Raw genomic sequence first — 13,610 nt, 5'->3', positions numbered from 1 at the left:
CATTTTCTGGTAAAACATATTTACCATAAAATTAACCTTTTTTTTTTTTTAAAGATTTTTATTTATTTATTTGACAGAGAGAGAGAGATAGTGAGAGCAGGAACACAAGCAGGGGGCATGGGAGAGGGAGAAGCAGACTTCCCGCCGAGCAGGGAGCCCGATGTGGGACTTGATCCCAGGACCCCGGGATCATGACCTGAGCCGAAGGCAGACGCTTAACGACTGAGCCACCCAGGCGCCCAAAATTAACCATTTTTAGGGACGAGCCCCACATCAGTCTCCCTGCTCTACGGGGAGCCTTCTTCTCCCTCTGCCTCTCACTCTGTCTCTCGTGAATAAATAAATAAAATCTTTTAAAAAATTAATCATTTTAAGAACACAGTTCAGTGAGATTAAGTACATTCACATCATTGTACAACCACTTCCCTATCCATCTCCAGAACTTTTCAGCCATCTCAAGTTGAACCCATTAAACAATAACCCCCATCCGTCCCTCTCTCCCTCCCCACCCCTAAGCTCTGGTGACCACTATTCTACTTTCTGTCTCTATGAGTTTGTGATTCTAGGTATCTAATATAAGTGGAGTCATATAATATTTGTCCTCTTGTGTCTGGTTTATTTCCCTTAGCATAATGTCCTCAAGGTAGCATGTATCAGAATTTCATCCTTTTTAAGGCTGAATAATATTGTATGTGTATATATAACATTTTGTTTCTCCATTCATCCATTGGTGGACACTTGGGTTTTTTTCCCCTTTTAGCTATTGTAAATAATGCTGCTATAAACATTGGTGTGCAAATATCTGAGTCCCTGCTTTCAGTTCTTTTGGGCTTATACCTCGAAGTGGAATTACTGGATCAGATGGTAGTTCTGTATTTCATTTTTTAAGGAACCACCATACTGTCTTCCACAGTGGCTGCGCCATTTCACATTCCCACCAGCAGTGCACAAGTGTTCCAATTTCTGCACAGCCTCACCAACACTTGTTATTTTCTTTAAAAAAAAAAAAAAATCCACCCAAATGGGTGTAAAATGGTTACCCTCTTTCTTTCTTAGCCTATGGGATACTTAGCCACTTCTGATTCAGTTTTCCTCCTTCCCTCTGTCTCTTTCATTCTTCATCTGATATTTGTTGAGCATCTCCTATGTGCCAAGCTCAGTGCTAAACACTGGGGATATTGTGGTCAATAAGATAGGTGTCGGGGGCACCTGGGTGGCTCATTCGATTAAGCGTCTGCCTTCAGCTCCGGTCCTGATCTTGGGGTCCTGCTAACGAGCCCTGCAATCAGGCTGTCTGCTCAGCGGGACATCTGCTTCTCCCTCTCCCTCTGTGCTCTCTCTCTTGCTCTCACTTTCTCTCAAGTACATAAATAAAATCTTAAAAAAATAAAATAAGATGGCTGTGGTCCCCACCCCTCAAGGAGGAAGCGTAATCTCTTCAGTGTTGTTTGAGCAAATGAATGCCATTCTGTGCTACAGAAGTCAATATTGACCTGTCAAAGGATCTCTGTAAGTCCTTAACAGTAAAGGTGGGAAGGATCAGCTTCCACCTTCTACTCCTTGGGGACGAAGAATTTATGGTCATTGAGCAATGAGTACATTACAGCAACTCTTTGACCCCCAAGGGGAAGGGGAGTTGGAAGCTAAGCTATATTAAAAGTTTGAAAGAAGCAGTGAGTGAGGGGAGGGCAGCTCAGCAGCGGGACATTGATGCTGAGAAGCTTAGCAAACCACAGAAGTGTGTGGAGGGTCAGGTAGTAGCTTGAGAAGGAACTGGACTGTTTGGCTCAGAGCAGAGGGAATTGAAGGAGGCTCTAACTTGTCAATGTCTCAAAGAGCGCAAAATGTAGAAGGCCTGCACTTGCAGTGAGGGTAGAACCCAAGCCCAAGATGGTTCTTCTGTATACCTTTTCATTCATTCCCTCATTCATTCCACTCATTCATGCAACAAAGTCTTATTTTACACTTTTCCGGTGCCAGGCTTTGCCAGGGTACTGAGTGTAATTTGGTGAGCAAAGCAGTTTGGTTCCTGCCTCTGTGAGTCTCATAGCCTAGTGAAGGAGCCAAGCAAATGAACAAGAAATCAAATGCATGTAACATTGCAAATGGTAAGAATGCTATGAGGGGTAGAACAGGGTATGATAAGATGATCTTGGGAGAGGGGCGCCTGGGTGGCTCAGTCGTTAAGCGTCTGCCTTCGGCTCAGGTCATGATCCCAGGGTCCTGGAATCGAGCCCCACATCGGGCTCCCTGCTCCGCGGGAAGCCTGCTTCTCCCTCTCCCACTCTCCCTGCTTGTGTTCCCTCTCTTGCTGTCTCTCTCTCTGTCAAATAAATAAAATCTTTAAAAAAAAAAAAAAAAAGATGATCTTGGGAGGGAGGTGTTCAGGAAATAAGTGATTGTGAAAGACTTCTCTGCACAGGTGACATTCAGGCTGAGGCCTAAGGGATAGGAAGATGTTGGTCATCGGGAGAGCATTCCGCACAGTGGCCAATGTGTGCAAGGGTTCCATGGTGGGAAATAGCCGGACATGTTCAAGGAATGGAAAGGAGGCCATTGGGCCAGAGCATTCGCTTTCATCTGAGGTGCAACTGGAAGCAATTGAAGGGTTTTTAAGTGGGAAAGAAAACAGATATGACTTATGTCTAAAAATGATTACTCTGGCTCCTTTAGAGAAAGTGAATTGAAGGAGGCAAAGGTGGATGCTGGGGAACCGGTCGAGGGCCATTACAGTGGTCCGAGGGAGAAAGTTTGTGGTTGGAACCCAAGTTTGGGGAGTGGATGGACTTAAGATCTATTTTGGAGTTAGAGTCTCCAGGATTGAATGATGGGTTGTTGAGGGGGAAATGAGGGAGAAGGAGGAATACAGACCAAGCCCTAGGGTTGTGTGCATAGAGGGAACATTAATGGAAATGAAAGGTAGGAAGAGCAGTAACTCTGGGGGAACCAAAATCAAGAGTGAGGTTTGGATAGGTTACATGCCTGGTTGCCATCCAAGTAGAAATGTCAAGTAAGTAGTTGTATCTGGAGCACAGAGGAGAGATCTGGGCTAGGAAAATAAATTTGGGAGCCAGGGAAAGATGAAATTGCCTAAAGAGTACAGCAAGTGAAGAAAAGCAAGCCCAGGACTGAGCTTTGGGAAGGGCAGGCCCCTCCAACATTTACCAGCGAAATGGAAGAGGAGGAAAAGGCAGTAAGATGGGAATGCCAAGAGAGGGCAGCATCATGGAAACCAAAAGAGGGGGTACTTCGAAAAGAGAAGGAGTCGACTCTATTAAATGTTCCTGAGATGTCAAGTAAGAGAGAGACAAAAAGTGATCTTTGGGGAGAAACATGGAGATCATGCGTGACCTTGAAGAATACAGTCAGGGGGGGAAAGGGGGAGGCAGGTGCCGGTGGGTGGCATCCTAACTGTTGGGGTCACTCGGCTTTGCTGTGATCTCTGGGAAACCATGAAACCTTTGGGCATCGGCAAACGGTGAGGTGAGGAGGGTCTTGTGTGGCTGATCGAGAGGACCTGATGCCTCAGAAACTCAGGCAGGCAGAGTGTTCTATGTCTCCTGCCTCTGACTGGTGTATGGGAAGCTCAAGCTTCCCAAACCTGACAAGACGGTGCAGGGGTTCGAGGATCCTTGGAAACATCCTCCTCCAGATCCTGCTAACTAACCTGTTTCCCTCTCCCCCTGCCTCTGCCCCTCCAGGACACTTCACAGCCATGGTGTGGAAGAATACAAAGAAGATGGGAGTGGGGAAGGCATCTGCAAGTGACGGGTCTTCCTTCGTGGTGGCCCGATACTTCCCAGCAGGGAATGTCGTCAACCAGGGCTTCTTTGAAGAAAATGTCCTGCCTCCAAAGAAGTAATTCATTAAATGTAATGGGAATGTGGCAGACTTAACATGGATACGAAGTGCCTAGAACAACAAAAACTCAGCTGTGTGTCTGTCCCTGTGCGTGTATGTGCTTGTGTGTGTGATGCATGTGAGTGTGTCTTGCACACGCACTTGGATATACGCTTCTGTATGAACTTATTCTTATCAAAAGGAATGAGCCTATGAAGCCTTTACCCTGATGGTTCCCTAGACCACAATTATTTGGACGCAGGGGGGAAAGAATCAATTTTAAAACTTTTTTGTTTTTGTAAGCAAACTTCTTTTGTACATTTCTTATAATATCCATCCCTGGGCTTTTTCTATTCCAAACGTTTGTGATGCTTTGAGGTGAAGTTCATTTTATGTGATCTTCATGCATTGTAATCTACTTTTGGTAGATATGTAAGATTAGTAAACTCTCATTTAAATGTAACATAAAACAGCTTTAAACACGTAAATATAGAGCAGCTTCCATTGGAAACATGGGACAGGCAGGAACTGCATTTCACAGAATGATTGGGATTGCTCAGTTGTAAGACATGATGTCATCTGCATGCCTCCTGGAATTCTCTGATGGGAATGCCAAAGAACAAATGGAGAGAAAAGTTGCACTTCCTTGCATTTTCTATCTTTAAATAGCAAAGCACGACTACTACCACTGCCCTTGCCCTCCTCCCACCTTTTTTCTTAAAATCCTCTGGCATCTCAGAGCTCGGTATGTGCCTCCTGGTTTCTGGGGCCTGGGTCTGAAAGCCACCCCTCCCCCACCTCGGCGAGGGGGCCCAGGGCCTGTTCGGGGAGGAAGCCCCTCACGCTGCCCGGGCTCTCGGCCAAGCGTCTGACCGATGAGGTCAGCGAGCGTGGGGTGAGTGTGAGCTCACCAGGGCCCCCGGAGGAAGCCCTCGGCCTCTGGCCTGCCCTCGCACGCAGGGCGGGAGCCCCGGCCTGTTCAGCAGCCGTGGCAGCAGCTGCGCCCTGCTCCCTCCTGGGGTGTGTGACAGGCCCAAGTGTTCCAGGGGGACAGCCCACGTGGGGGCTTAGACTCGCCAGTTTGCTTCTTTGTTTTGCCTCACACCCTACAAAGTTCCCCTGAGTAACGGTTTCACGTGGTCCGCGTGGGAGGAACCGACCCAGACGCCCAGCTGGGTGTCCTGAAAGCATGGCCTGTCCAAGCGCTGAGACGGCCGGGGTGGGAGTTAGGAGGCTGCCGCCTTAGGGTCAGTCGGAGCAGGCCCGCCAGGGAACATGCTTCCCGAAGGTCTGCGCTGCACTGTGAACACAGCCTCGTGCTGTGCCCTTCACTTCACCCAGGGATAGTGACTGAGACAACAATAAAGTTTTCTTCTTTTGTGTAACATCTTCCATGTCATTCATGCCCGATTCTTGATTGGTGACTAAGGTAATCATAACTCTTCGTTCCTGTCTTAGGTAACTCAGGCTTCCCAGGACGTCCGACCTCTCCCCGGTACCTTGCGCCCCTTTGGCAGCTACGTTTTGATCCGTGTGACCTACCCTCACACGGCTGACTGGACTGAAGTGGACATGTGATCCAAGGGCAGCCAATCCCTGGGCTGGCCACGGACCAGGAATTTGAGCTAAGAAATGAGCGGAGCGTTTGCCAGTGGAACTAAAAAAATTAGGATGCCATGAGTCTGGGTTAGGGCCGTGGCCAGCCAGAACTATATGCAAGCCAACTTGCCAGTTGAAAATAAGTGGAAGTGAGAAAGCCAGTGTTAGAGGAACAAAAGAGGTGGCGCTCCTGAGCTTTCCAGCTCTGGGCCCAATCCGCGTATCGTTAAAACATACCCCTCGTCTTCAGGGCTTCCCAGCAAAAGGATATGTCAACTGATGTTCCCCAGAAGGTTGGAATATGAGGGTCCCCTCCCCGAGGGAGTCTTCTTAAGCCAAAAATGCTGAGCTGGGCCGGGAGTGGAGGGTGGGTGGAATAAAAAGACTGGGCTGAGGCCACACCTGGGCAGCCACCATGAGCAACAGGGACTGAATGATCAGTCAGTGGACTTCCTGGTGGCTCCTGGCGAGACCTTGCGCAAAATACACATACACAACCAGGGGGTGGACACTGGCCTGCAGCCAAGCTCGTGAGGCTGGCATCTGTTTCCTCAGTTGGCTGGAGAAAGATAAAAGCTGACCAGAAGAGCTTTCTAGGCTGAAGAAAAGCCAGGCAACAAAGCTGGCTGAGCAGGTGGGCACTAATTTTACTTCTTCAATGGATTTCTTTTTTTTTTTTTTAAAGATTTTTATTTATTTATTCTTGAGCGACAGAGAGAGAGAGAGGCAGAGGGAGAAGCAGGCTCCCAAGGAACAGAGAGCCCGATGAGGGACTCGATCCTAGGACCCTGGGATCATGACCTGAGCCGAAGGCAGATGCTCAACCATCTGAGCCACCCAGGCGCCCTCCTCAATGGATTTCTTAAAGACAGCAACTCCCACAGTTCAATTAGAGCAGAGGACAAGCCAGACTGCCAGCTCTCCTTTGTAGCCAGAGAACCGAGGAAGGAATCGGGGACCCCAGCTCCAAGCTCTAGCCCTGTGCTCTCAGAGTTGTGCTCCCTTCCCCACTCTGGGCTGCAGTCTGTCCAGCTGTACAAGGTCTGGCACATGGAGTTAAGTCTACTGGACCTTCTCAGGTCCGTGACACCCCCTATGCCCAACTTTCTCAACTGGAGAGACCTTCCTGCCCTGGTGGTCTGGCCTTGAAACAAAAGCAAAGGGGCCCAGCCTACTCCACCAAAGTGCCCCAGGACGTGGGGGCCAAGGGGCAGATGCAACAACAGGCCTGACCCCACCCATGCTCTACTCTTGGTTGGAATGCCCCAGGAGGTGAGGTCGGCCAGCCTCTCGCCAGGGCAGGCCTAGATGCCAATAGGAATGAAAAAGTGTCTGGTATCAACACCAAGAGGTCTCACCTGTGCCTAAATTGCTGCCACCCCTTGCGAGATCAGGGCTGGCGAAGCCTTGAGAGCTCAGTTAATCTCACGTGGAGAAAACAGGGGAGAACCCACCCAGACCACACAGCTAGTCTGGTGCAGAGGCTGAAATCTAAGCCTTTTTATGGGGAAAACAGAAGTTCTTAGCTTTGTGCAGAGATCCGTCAAGAGACTGAGGGCCTCTATACCATTCAGGAATCAAGGTGAACAGATTCAGCATTAAAACGTAAGTACTTTGGGGCACCTGGGTGGCTCAGTGGTTAGGCGTCTGCCTTCCGCTCCGCTCATGGTTTCAGGGTCCTAGGATCGAGCCCCACATCGGGCTCCCTGCTCTTCGGGAAGCCTGCTTCTCCCTCTCCCACTCCCCCTGATTGTGTTCCTTCTCTTGCTGTGTCTCTCTCTGTCAAATAAATAAATAATATCTTTTTTTTTGAAAGATATTATTTATTTATTTGAGAGAGAGAGCATGAGAGGGGTGAGGGTCAGAGGGAGGAGCAGACTCACTGCTAAGCAGGGAGCCCCATGCGGGACTCGATCCGGGACTCCAGGATCATGACCTGAGCCGAAGGCAGTCGCTTAACCAACTGAGCCACCCCAAAACAAAAAACGTTAAGTGCTTTTGAAGTTGTCAAGTTGCCAAATCCCAAAGAAAAAGCCAGGTCGGAAATGGAAGAATGAGGTACAGAGACGCTGAACGATCACCTGACTAAGCCAGGGAAGGAAAGAGCAGGCGGGCTCCCATTCCCCAAGCGTCAGGCGCCACTCTTCCTTGTAGGGGCGCTAAGGACGACCTAAGGGTCAGGGGTGGCGCTTGGGGCCCAGGTCCTCTCGGAACCACGTGGCCATCGCCGCAAAGGCCTTCGAGTTGAGCCCCTTGCCGGGAGCCCCCCAAGGCTGGTCCGGGGTGGGGCCCCTGGGCTCTCCCACTCTCGGCAGAAGCCGTCCGCCCTCCGTGGGGGCTCCGGCTGACCCTTAGCCCTTCCTCGGCACGGGCACTCCCGGAAGCCCACGCCCGCGCGGGGGCGGCGGAATCTGCGCGCACCCCACCCGGCGGGGGGCCCGGGGTGACGCCCCGAGTCAGAGTCGGCTTGGCTGCCGGGCTCCGCACCCCACCTGTAAAGCGGGCACAGGCGGCTTTTTGGTGAACGTGGGAGGCCCTGCCACGGGCGTTCCAGTCGCCGCGGGCGGCCGGACGCGAGGGAGCCCTGCGGCCAGGGGGCCGGGAGGCTGGGAGGGGGCGCTGCTGTCCCCGCGGGGAGGGGCTGCGGCGGGCGAGCGCAGGGGGCGGGCCGCCGGGGCCTGCGAGCCCGAGATGGCTCTCCGCCTCCACCGCGTGGCCGGACGAGGCTGGCGGAGCCCGCCCAAACGGGGCGCGGGATTCCGGAGGGATTCCAGACTCCCCCCCACCCCCAAACACCAACCAGACGACACGACAGGTATTTACGTACAAAGGGAGCAGCCAAGGACACCGGCGCTGGGTGAACTAAGATGGTATCAATAAAGTAACGGCAGCTAACATTTACTGAACGTTTACTACAAGCCAAACATTGTTACTTAACGCGCTCTCATCACTATCTCATTTAAATTCTTAATAATCTTCGAAGCGGGTACTATTACTCCCATGTCACAGATGAGGAAACTGAGGTTTAGAGAGTCTGAGCCACTTGTCCAAGTCGACGTTTGATGGAGAGAGCTGACCCACCACAGCCCCCAAAGTTGCATGACCACAGATTTGAAAATGTGGACAGGGTGCCTGGGTGGCTCAGTCGTTAAGCGTCTGCCTTCGGCTCAGGTCATGATCCCAGTGTCCGGGGATCGAGTCCCACATCGGGCTCCCTGCTTGGCAGGAAGCCTGCTTCTCCCTCTCCCACTCCCCCTGCTTGTGTTCCTGCTCTAGCTATCTCTCTCTGTCAAATAAATAAATAAAATCTTTAAAAAAAAAAAAAAAAGAAAATGTGGACAGAAGGTCCCAGTTTGCTGTGGAACTGAAATCATCAGGGCTTCAGAGGTGCTCCCACCCCCCGTGTGTGGCTCACTCCTCTATCCCTACTCAGCCAGTGGCCTCCACACCTCCCTCTATTTTATTTTATTTTTTTAAAGATTTTATTTATTTATTTGAGAGAGAGAATGAGAGAGAGCACATGAGAGGGGTTAGGGTCAGAGGGAGAAGCAGACTCCCCGTGGAGCAGGGAGCCCGTTGAGGGACTCGATCCAGGGACTCCAGGATCATGACCTGAGCCGAAAGCAGTCGCTTAACCAACTGAGCCACCCAGGCGCCCATCTCCTTCTATTTTAAAGAAGAATGGTGTCCATGGCTACAGAGTTCAGAAGGCAAAGGACAGAGCCTGAAATTCTTCTCTGATGGCCAGGAGCCTTGGCAGAGAAAGGTACCTAGAGGCCTGAGAATCAGAGACTGGGGAGAGTTAGGTAGTTAGGAGCTTCCTGGAAAGATGAAGAGTACTGAGTTATAGAAGGCTTGGCTTCCATGCCCTGGTCTGATTCCAACCTGCTGTGTGATCTTGGGCAAGTTCCTTCTCTTCTCTGGGCTTGTTTCCCTCCTGTACATGGAAGGATCCTTCTAGATCCAAAAATCTCTTATCTTCCCCCACCTTCCCCTTTTCCCTTCCTATACCACCCCCACCCAGACTGGCTCCGACATTCCAAAAATAGCCTTGAACTGAGTTTTAAAAGCGCCAGGTAAGAGCTGCAACCCATCTCTGAGATTCTCCTGAGCTCTGGGCCCAGGGCTTTAAATCCTGGCAGGGTATCTAGCCTTGGCAGGTTGGAGCCATCAGAGGGGAGAAAGGTCCTGTGCCTCTGAGAAAGGCCTCAGGGGCTGGCATTGTGATGACCTCATCCATTCTATGACATCACCCTCTCTCCCAGCCCCCCTCCTCCCTGATCAACTACTCTGCAAACAACCATCAATCTGAATCCCAAAGGCCTGAGAACGTCTGTTCTCCAGTACCTGCTGCTGATCTTCTGCCTCAGCCAGCAAGAAGCACCATGAAACTGGAATTCACGGAGAAAAACTACAACAGCTTTGTGCTGCAGAACCTGAACAAACAGAGGAAACGCAAAGAGTACTGGGACATGGCCCTGACTGTGGACCACCATGTTTTCTTTGCACATCGCAACGTGCTGGCTGCTGTCTCCCCACTGGTGAAGAGCCTCATCTCCAGCAATGACATGAAGACCACCGATGAGCTCTTCATCACCATTGACCCCAACTACCTGAGTCCGGCCACGGTGGACCAGCTCCTGGACTACTTCTACAGTGGCAAGGTGGTGATCTCGGAGCAGAACGTGGAGGAGCTCCTTCGCGGGGCCCAGTATTTCAACACACCACGCCTTCGAATCCACTGTAACGACTTCCTGATTAAGTCCATCCGCCGTGCAAACTGCTTGCGCTACCTCTTCTTGGCTGAGTTGTTTGAGCTCAAAGAGGTATCAGACTTGGCCTACTCTGGCATTCGTGACAACTTCCACTACTGGGCCAGTCCTGAGGGCTGTATGCACTTCATGCGCTGTCCACCTGTCATCTTTGGCCGCCTGCTCCGAGATGAAAACTTGCATGTGCTCAATGAGGACCAGGCTCTCAGCGCACTCATCAATTGGGTGTACTTCCGGAAGGATGAGCGGGAGAAGTATTTCAAGAAGTTCTTCAACTACATCAATCTTAATGCCGTCTCCAACAAGACACTGATGTTTGCCAGCAACAAGTTGATGAGCATGGAGAACAGCTCAGCCCATGCAACCCTGATTGAGAGTGTCCTCATGGACCGAAAGCAGGAGAGGCCATCCAGCCTGTTGAGCTACCAGCGGAAAGGGGCCCTGCTTGATTCGGTGGTCATCCTGGGTGGCCAAAAGGCCCATGGCAAGTTCAATGATGGAGTGTTTGCCTACATCATCCAGGAGAACCTGTGGCTGAAGCTGTCAGAGATGCCCTATCGGGCGGCAGCACTTAGTGCCACCTCTGCTGGTCGCTACATCTACATCTCTGGTGGTACCACTGAGCAGATTTCTGGGCTGAAGACAGCTTGGCGGTATGACATGGATGACAACTCCTGGACCAAGTTGCCAGACCTGCCGATTGGGCTTGTCTTCCACACCATGGTGACCTGCGGGGGGACAGTGTACTCAGTGGGTGGGAGCATTGCTCCAAGGCGGTATGTCTCCAACATCTATCGCTATGATGAGCGCAAGGAGGCCTGGTGCCTGGCAGGGAAGATGAGCATCCCTATGGATGGCACAGCCGTGATCACCAAGGGTGACCGGAATCTGTACATTGTCACGGGGCGGTGCTTGGTGAAAGGCTATATTTCCCGGGTTGGAGTGGTGGACTGCTTTGACACCAACACTGGGGATGTGGTCCAGTGTATCACCTTCCCCATTGAGTTCAACCACCGGCCCCTGCTCTCTTTCCAGCAGGACAACATCCTCTGTGTACACAGCCACCGGCAGAGTGTGGAAATCAACCTGCAGAAGATAAAGGCCAACAAGACAACCACCTCGGTGCCTCTCTTGCCCAACAACTGCCCCTTAGATGTGTCCCATGCTATATGCTCCATTGGAGACAGCAGAGTGTTTGTATGTGGGGGCGTCACCACAGCCAGCGATGTCCAGACAAAGGACTACACCATCAACCCAAATGCCTACTTGTTGGACCAAAAGACAGGCGAGTGGAAGACCCTGGCCCCCCCACCGGAGGCACTGGACTGTCCTGCCTGCTGTCTAGCCAAGCTACCTTGCAAGATTCTTCAAAGGATTTAAACAACTTTTTCAGTGGGAGAATAAGTAAATGCATTATTATTCACAATTTAATGAGAGAGAGAGGAAGATGGCCTCTTGGTTCCTTCTTAGTGTTCCAGTCTGTTTGGCCCTGACAGTGGAGATCCTGGGCTAGGGCTGCTCCCAGTGGGTGGAAATTCAGGGCGACTCTGTCATTGGAGGGATCCAAGCTGAGGCTGGAATGGAGTCCCTGATGGGTGGGACTGAAGCATCTCCTGGGCACTGGCCAAGGTGGTGTCTGGAAAGCCCCCATTCTATCCCCTATAGTTCTCTCGCCGGCATCTGCTAGATGGACAGATAAAGTGTTTGCTTAGAGTTATGAAGCCTCAGGCTCCTCCAACACTCACTGCCCTCGAGTCTGTCCAGGAGGGCAGGGGAGGGCCAATCCCAGGTTTGGGACAGGAGGCTCATGGGCTGGGCTGGGGGGTGGGGGTGGAGAAAATGATGTGGGAAAGGCTCAGGGAGGGGGATAGCCGGAACCGAGCAGGCAGGGTCACTTGGCTGTTGTATTTGCCCACACAGCTGTGGTGTGTTGAGTCTTATTTGTGGGGAAGTTGGGGGGTTACTTACAACTGTTTTCAGTAAGCAAAGTACATCAGGAACTTTCTCGAGGAATACAGGGCCTGAGGGACTGGGAGTGAAAGAGAGATCAGTAAAGGGAGAAAAAAGAAGTCTATGCAGTAGTCCCCCCTTATCTGTGGTTTTACTTCCTGTGGTCAGCTGTTGTCCAGAAGCAGACGATCCTGCTTTGGACGAATCCGCGGAAGGTCGGTCTTAGCCCTACACTATGTCACAACGCCCCCGTCATTCCCCTCCCCTCATCTCTTCACATAGGCAGGTTAGCATCTCACATCGTTACAAGAAGGGGGAGTACAGCACAATGAGATGTTTTGAGAGAGCGGGAGAGGCCACATTCACATGACTTTATTACAGTAAATTGTTAAATTTGTTCTATTTTTCATTATTGTTATTATTCTCTCACTGTGCCTAATTTGTAAATTAAACTTTATCATAGGTGTGTGTGTAGAGGAAAAAACCTAGTATATAGAGAGAGGGTCTGGCACTACCTGCAGTTTCAGGCAGCGACTAGGGGTCTTGGAACGGATCCCCTGCAGATAAGGGGGGACTACTGTATCTCTGCTGGGAAGAACCTTGGAGATGAGGTGAGAGGACAGGATGGTGTCGTAGCTGGGAGCATGGCCACTGGGGCTTAAAACCAGTTCCACCACCTGCTGGGTAATCCTGGCCAAACTACTTCAGGTCTCTGTGCCTTTGTTTCCTTATCTGCAAAAGAGAGAGAGCAAGAGTGCCTACCTCCTAGGGTGATGTGAAGCTTAAATGAGTTAATACGTGCAGCATACCTAGGACGGTTCCTGGCATTATTACGGTGCTACAGGAGAACATTTTTTTTTAAAGGAAAAAAAAGAAAAGAGTGTGGCAAGGGTCCAGGTTCTTGAGCCTTTATATCAAGTAAGGTCCCCTAAAAGGCTCTTAGAGACTCCCTCCCTCAAAGTCTTGGCGAGCTTTCCTCAATTCTAACTATCTCTGTTTCCCTTTCATCCAGTGGTGTACTAATCTATAATCCTCCACAACTGAGAAGAAAATTACCAAGTCCTTGAGAACCATATACGATCCTCATTTATCCACTCATTCATGAATTTACTTATTCATCTATTCATCAATTCACACACACACACACACACACACACACACACCCCATTCCCTGAGGCCTCTCTGTGCAGGTCCTTGTCCCAGGTGTTGGGGCCACAGGCATGACACAGACGATCCATGTCCCAGTAAGGGAGCATCTAGAGCAGTTCTGTGCAATAGAAATGTAACGCAAGCCACATATGTAATTTAAAGTTTTCTAGAAGCTTCACTACAAAAGTAAAAATAAATAGGTGAAATTACTTTTAATAATATATTTTATTTAACCCAATAGATCCAAATATTAAATAATCAGTGTAAACATTTATTAATGAGATATTTACTTTTTTTTTT

At 50.4% G+C, this 13,610-nt stretch overlaps 2 protein-coding genes across 2 annotated transcripts in view; both read left to right on the top strand.

The window, feature by feature from the left end:
* The window catches only part of GLIPR2 (GLI pathogenesis related 2), a 22,529-nt gene extending 17,300 nt beyond the window's left edge, over positions 1-5,229 (top strand). The window contains exon 5 of the mRNA XM_035016316.1: positions 3,702-5,229. Coding sequence (XP_034872207.1) covers positions 3,702-3,862 — 161 coding nt within the window. The 3' untranslated portion in view covers positions 3,863-5,229. The remainder of the gene's footprint in view (positions 1-3,701) is intronic.
* Positions 5,230-5,385: 156 nt separating this feature from the next.
* Positions 5,386-12,885, top strand: CCIN (calicin). The gene is made up of 2 exons (XM_035016311.1): positions 5,386-6,073; positions 9,705-12,885. The coding sequence occupies exon 2, from the start codon at positions 9,825-9,827 to the stop codon at positions 11,589-11,591; it is 1,767 nt and encodes a 588-aa protein (XP_034872202.1). The 5' UTR covers positions 5,386-6,073; positions 9,705-9,824; the 3' UTR covers positions 11,592-12,885.
* The last annotated feature ends 725 nt before the right edge of the window (positions 12,886-13,610 follow it).

The sequence above is a fragment of the Mirounga leonina genome, unplaced genomic scaffold (assembly GCF_011800145.1).
Source record: "Mirounga leonina isolate KUSES-001 unplaced genomic scaffold, KU_Mleo_1.0 Mir_170, whole genome shotgun sequence".
In the NCBI taxonomy this organism is placed as follows: Eukaryota; Metazoa; Chordata; class Mammalia; order Carnivora; family Phocidae; genus Mirounga; species Mirounga leonina.
This window is presented reverse-complemented; position numbering and strand designations above follow the sequence as displayed.

Coding starts and splice junctions, on each gene's coding strand:
- CCIN (XM_035016311.1), top strand. CDS start 9,825: ATGAAACTGGAATTCACGGAGAAAAACTACAACAGCTTTGTGCTGCAG.